General features: G+C 37.7%; 1 protein-coding gene across 2 annotated transcripts; it reads right to left on the reverse strand.

The window, feature by feature from the left end:
* Positions 1-1394: 1394 nt before the first annotated feature.
* Positions 1395-4814, reverse strand: LOC135670943 (uncharacterized). 2 transcript variants are annotated; one of them, XM_065178720.1, is made up of 3 exons: positions 4185-4814; positions 2380-2596; positions 1395-2279 (listed from the first exon to the last, which is right to left on the reverse strand). In XM_065178720.1, the coding sequence occupies exons 1-3, from the start codon at positions 4530-4532 to the stop codon at positions 1798-1800; spliced, it is 1047 nt and encodes a 348-aa protein (XP_065034792.1). In that variant the 5' UTR covers positions 4533-4814; the 3' UTR covers positions 1395-1797. The 2 variants fall into 2 exon arrangements, with proteins under 2 accessions (XP_065034792.1, XP_065034793.1); XM_065178721.1 differs by having other exon boundaries at positions 4191-4796.
* Between the last annotated feature and the right edge of the window lie 719 nt (positions 4815-5533).

Genomic DNA, 5533 nt, shown 5'->3' on the forward strand with positions numbered 1-5533 from the left:
AAAAGGAAAAGAGAAAGTAGAAATAAGAAAAACCTTTCTCCTCAGAATTTGATGTACATATAGAACAAATCCCATTCAAGTAAGGTCATATTAATCTATTGATGTAATGGATCTTCAAATTTCGAAGTATATATAAAACAAATGTTATTCGAGTAACATCATATTAATAAATTGATGCAATAGACATTGAAACTATGTATTGTATAAGGGACTAAAAAAGATCACCCATCTCCTTAGAATTCGATTACACAATTGTATGAGCCTATGAACAAACTATCATACAAAACTTTGAGAAATGATATATTTTTTTTATATATATTGTACAATATTGAACAAATTTGATAGTAAGCAACTTGGTTAAACAAAAGATGTATATCAATTAGGAAATATGGTAACCATATAGTACAATAATTTATATGATGTTAAAAACTTATAGGTAAACTTATCCTCCTTTGCACATCCACTTCAACTCCATACAAGAAATGAAAATTTATCATGAAATATTAATAAAAATTTAGTCTTCAACAATTTTCAATGGAGAATAAAAAATAAATTGATCAAAAAAATAAACTAGTTTTTTGAGCTTCTAGATTTTCAAATATTGAATGGATTTGTTCTTATAGAAAGATTTAAAAATTAAAAAAATTCATCAATAACAATAAAAAAGAAAGATAAAAATTAAATTTTCAGGTCTTCAAATATTAACTCAATTTAATCCAAAAACATCGACAAAAAATAAAAATATCAAATTCCCAATTTTTAGAATATTAATAAATTTTAATATTTAGGAAAAATAAAAAAATATTTTTTTATTTATATTTTAGTTTTAAAATTTTCAAATGATGTATATATTCTTCGAGAAAGTCCAACAAATGAAAAATAAATAATTCCTTCAAATTTTAATTTTTAATATTCTTAATTTAATTTTTTAAATAACAAAAAAATAAATATAAAAATACAAACAATAAAAATATTAGATAGGTATGTTAGGACTAACCACGATATACTGATTAGGAATAATCTTAATCTTTTGTTAGTGACCTCCCTATCTATCTAATTAAGTAAATTATATTATAGATATGTTTCATAATTATTATTTTAGATCTTCTGAAGCGACTCTCATAATTATTATTTTAGATCTTCTATTCTCTCGTCTATAAAAAGATAATACAATATATCTTTTTCATATTGTTTCTCTTCGAGAAATGCTTTCTAGTCGTAGAGATAAGATCATCTACACTAACCCTTTTAATCAAATAATTAAAAGCCAGCCATTATTATAAATAAATATAGTGTAGGGCAGGCACAAAAGCCATTATTATAATCTTGATCTCCATCACAAAAGGAGAGCTTGTTTCAGCTACTTATTTATATTTGTCACTGTTCCAAGTAAATGAGATCAATATATCGTTGTATAATTTTGATGACAAGAATCTATGAAGGACACAAGTGATGGAGAAAAATTTTCCACCACACACCTCAAACAAAATTTTTGCAGGACCAAAGAAATGAACTGCGCAGAAAAGAATCTGAAAAGTACAACCGTAACAGGTAAGGTGAGTCAGCTGGTTGAAAACAAGAGCCTCTGAGCTTTTGCTGGCTTCTTGTGAATGTAGAACATTGAACTTGAATTTTATGTGCCTAGTTGCTGGTTTGTGAAACCACAATTCCAACTTATTCGGTGCCCCGAACAAAATGTTTGCTGGAAAAAAAGTGTCAGATGTTGTTCTCTATGCTATTTCTTGTATCCAAAGAATTGAAACTCTTTGCACCAATACGTATTCATATACACCTGAATCAGCAACCGAGCAGGGAGAGCCTCTGTCTGTCTGATTTTGCCATCCGTTTCTTGTCGTTGGTTATAGGCTTCAACAACCGTTCTGATTCGATTTCCAACTTAAGGGAGGCTTTCAGCCCCTGCAGATGGCCGATACACTGTCTATGATCAGAACCAACAATGTGCTTGTTCCTTGTGTGTACATCGTGTTCCCTCTCATACTTGGAGTACCACTTTGCTTGTAAATAAGCCAGCGATCTCCATGGAGGCAGAGGCATTGAGTTCTGCTTGAGAGAAAATTTGGCAGCGTCGACCATGACCTGCAAGAACTGTTTAAGTCTAGACAAGGAGCCAACATAGACTACCGGTAGAGAACTCAGAACAGCATCATAAGAATCAACTGCTCTTGCAATCTCAAAGTGGCTGCGGAAGTCGATGTCGATGATCAAACGTTCAGAACCCTCGGCTTCACCGAGAACCACATCGATATATTCATGATCTCCTGTCACAAGAGAAGCAGTCCAAAAGAGTTGAAGATTAGTTTGACAGTTCCAATGACCTGAATGAAGATCGTCTGAAACAAAAAGGACAATTGGATGCACCTCCAGGAACTTTGTCAAAACCCTGCCATCTAGATGAGCATATAGCAGCATCATAACCAGAGAGTTTCAGGAGCTTAACCAAACTCTGCCTTATACAACTGGCATTGCATTGCTCCTCCTTCACGAGATAGAGGTCTACCTCATTAATAGAAAAGAGAAGGGAATGGACAACGGATTGCAAACCGCTCTCAGACTGTGTCATACCACGTTTAACAAACTGCAAAACAAACAACAGAAATTAATTATTTGCATTCCAAGGTGAGAGACACATCTAAGGTGTTTTTGCTTGGATAATAAAAGAAACATGGTGGCAAATTTGAATCAGTATATGTTCAGAATAGTTTCTGAAATGTGTCGGCAGAGAGGAGGGTTCCAATAAATCAGAGACAGACAACAGATATGTAAAATGCCTGTTCCTATGATGAAAATCATAGAATTAGTTCTAAACCAGTATGCAGAGAGCATACAAGTCAGATAAACTAGGTCAAATTCAAATAATTAATCACACCCACTGTCGAACAAAAACTTGATAATGATGATCTTTCGTTAAAAAAAGTTTAAGCCCTACCAACTTGTTTGATACAGCCATGCATATCCATCTTATAATCCAAAAAGACCAGAGTATAAAGCCAAAGAAAAACTCGGGCATGCTTAATCAATCATAATATACTCCGGCCTAAACAAGTCACTTTAACATATCTATCGGTAGTCAATAGAAATAATAGAGTGATAAACCTATAAACAAAGCCCACCCCACTGATCCTAAAAGTCTGGAACCACAACACAAACGAGTGCTTAATGGTTAAGGAACTAAATAACGAATCAACTCTCCCACTGTTCAGTCAGTTGACGTTCATGTTCGCTGTCCGAGGAAGGGGTAAAACTATGACAATACAAAAATGTGTAGAAAATGCATATTCCAATTCACAAAGCCGAAATTCTAAAGCACGGAAAAGATGATGATTTTGGCTCTGACAATCCTGTGGTAAAATCTACTTATTCGGTCATGTTCATCTAAAAATCCAATGCGATGAGGTTAATTGAAATTTTAATTCAAAAATTAAATGTGACACAGTAAGGAAAAGCAAAATCTATCCATCACCAGACATGACTAGCAGAAAAGCCTCTGATACATAAGTCTCACAACGGTGAGGAAAGGATCACATAAAAATTAACAGTGCTATTGGAAGGGAAAATATTACAAATTAACAGTGCTATTCCTTAAAATAACCACCCAATTCTAATCATCTATCCTGAAGACCCAAACAGCATATTAATCCCATATATAATAACATACTTAAGCCCGGACTACATCATAAATTACTGGAATTTGTGCTTATCCCGACGACCTACATGGCCTTAGTAGGCACAAAGATAGAAACTTTTACAGTTTATTTGGGCAGGGTGAATGAAGGACATGGGGAACACATACAGATCTAAGAGAAGTAAGCCTGTTGGCCGTATAGCATGAGGTTCAACATATTCATCTATTGCAAAAATAGAAAACCAGTTAATTAATGCCATCTTTTCCTATCAGACATTTTTTTCTTCCTCCAAGTAGCCTCAGCAACATCTTCGGGAACATCGCTGCGTAAGCTTAATCTGAATTAACCACTTCTACTAATTTAATTTTTGTTTTAGACAGTAATCGCAACAAGTTCTTATTTTTTTTTCCATCACTGTTAACATAAGACTGAAACCTAAAAGGTTGAAAGACAAGGCAAGTAATAGAGATTTAAAGGCTAACAAATAAGAGGAAGAATAACGAATTAGAAATCAGAGGCCCGAAGAATGTGATAACCGACCATTACATTTTCGGCAAGGTGAGCAAGATCCGAGAACCCGGAATCGCTATCGCTGCTGTACCGTGACTCGGCGCTACCGCTCCCGTTCTCCAGGAAATCGGTCACCATCAACGCCAAGTCGTGCTCGCTCTCGTGGCTGAACCCACCAATCTGACCCATGAAATCCTTGGCGGCAGAGCAGATACGGAAGTCGCCCTCCCCGCCGCCATTCCGCCCCCGGGGGGACCCAGAGGCGGGCCGCGGATCCAACACCCAGGGCCCCAGCCTGGCCGACCGTCGACGCGTGGCCACCGGCGGCGAAGGCGCCTCCCCGACCCGCCTAACCCCAAACTCCCGAGCCAGTAGCATGGCGAACGACGCCTGATCCCTCCACGAAACCCTCGTTTCCTCGTCCAATTCGAGGAATCGACCTAGAAATCCCGCTTTTGGTTCCAAAGCACCAAACCAGAGTCAAATTCGTCCTTCAAAATCTCGAATTTCTCGATCGAGGGAACGAGAAATTTGAGAACAGATCGAATTCTCCGAAGCTCCCCGGATCCAAATGGATGCGGCAAAGGTACGTAGATATCCTGCGACAACGAAGGAGGAGGGTGAACGCGAGAGAGAGAGAGAGAGAGAGACAGAGAAAGGGTGAAGGAGATGGGAAAAGACAGCAATAAATGGCCGCTCGGGGAGTCGTGAAAAGACTAAAAAACCCTTGACATGCTTTTTAAATGGCTAATAAAAGGGCGGTAGCTTCGCGAAAGTGACACGAAAAGCCCGTCTCTTTCGCCGGGCAACGGATTCGAGCTCGAAAGAGAAACTTGGGCCATACGATTGGCATCCAACGGACAGCATCGGTTCCACCCTTAACAACGGACCAAGGGTTCTCCTGCCTCGGCCACGGCAGGAAACACAGAATTATCCACTGAGAAACGGTGAAGCCGCGGGACCCGTCAAGTGGTCGGTCGATCGAGACGACTGTGGCTTCTCTCATTAATAATACGCGAATTGGACACGAAATAAGTATGATATTAATATTCTTTTATGCACAAAGTGGTCGTGTCACTGTTGCTTGCGTCGCAAGTCACCTCTCAGGAGATGATGATTTATGTGGAATGGGATATATTCCTCTTTGCCTCAAGTCGAACACAAGATATATTTTTAGTGGTAGCTTCCATGAAACTGCTAATTAGTAATATTATATTTAGTATTATTTATGTGTGGGACCCATCTCCGATTGAGTACCTCTCCAATCAAATGGAACGCAAACCGCACAGCAATTTCGTTCGGGAAAATTGTGGCTTTCTCGATTAATGGTTCGAAACCCAAACGGTGTTGGTTTAATGGTCATTCAGTTTAATGATTAT

The sequence above is a fragment of the Musa acuminata genome, unplaced genomic scaffold (genome assembly GCF_036884655.1).
Source record: "Musa acuminata AAA Group cultivar baxijiao unplaced genomic scaffold, Cavendish_Baxijiao_AAA HiC_scaffold_1137, whole genome shotgun sequence".
Lineage (NCBI taxonomy): Eukaryota > Viridiplantae > Streptophyta > Magnoliopsida > Zingiberales > Musaceae > Musa > Musa acuminata.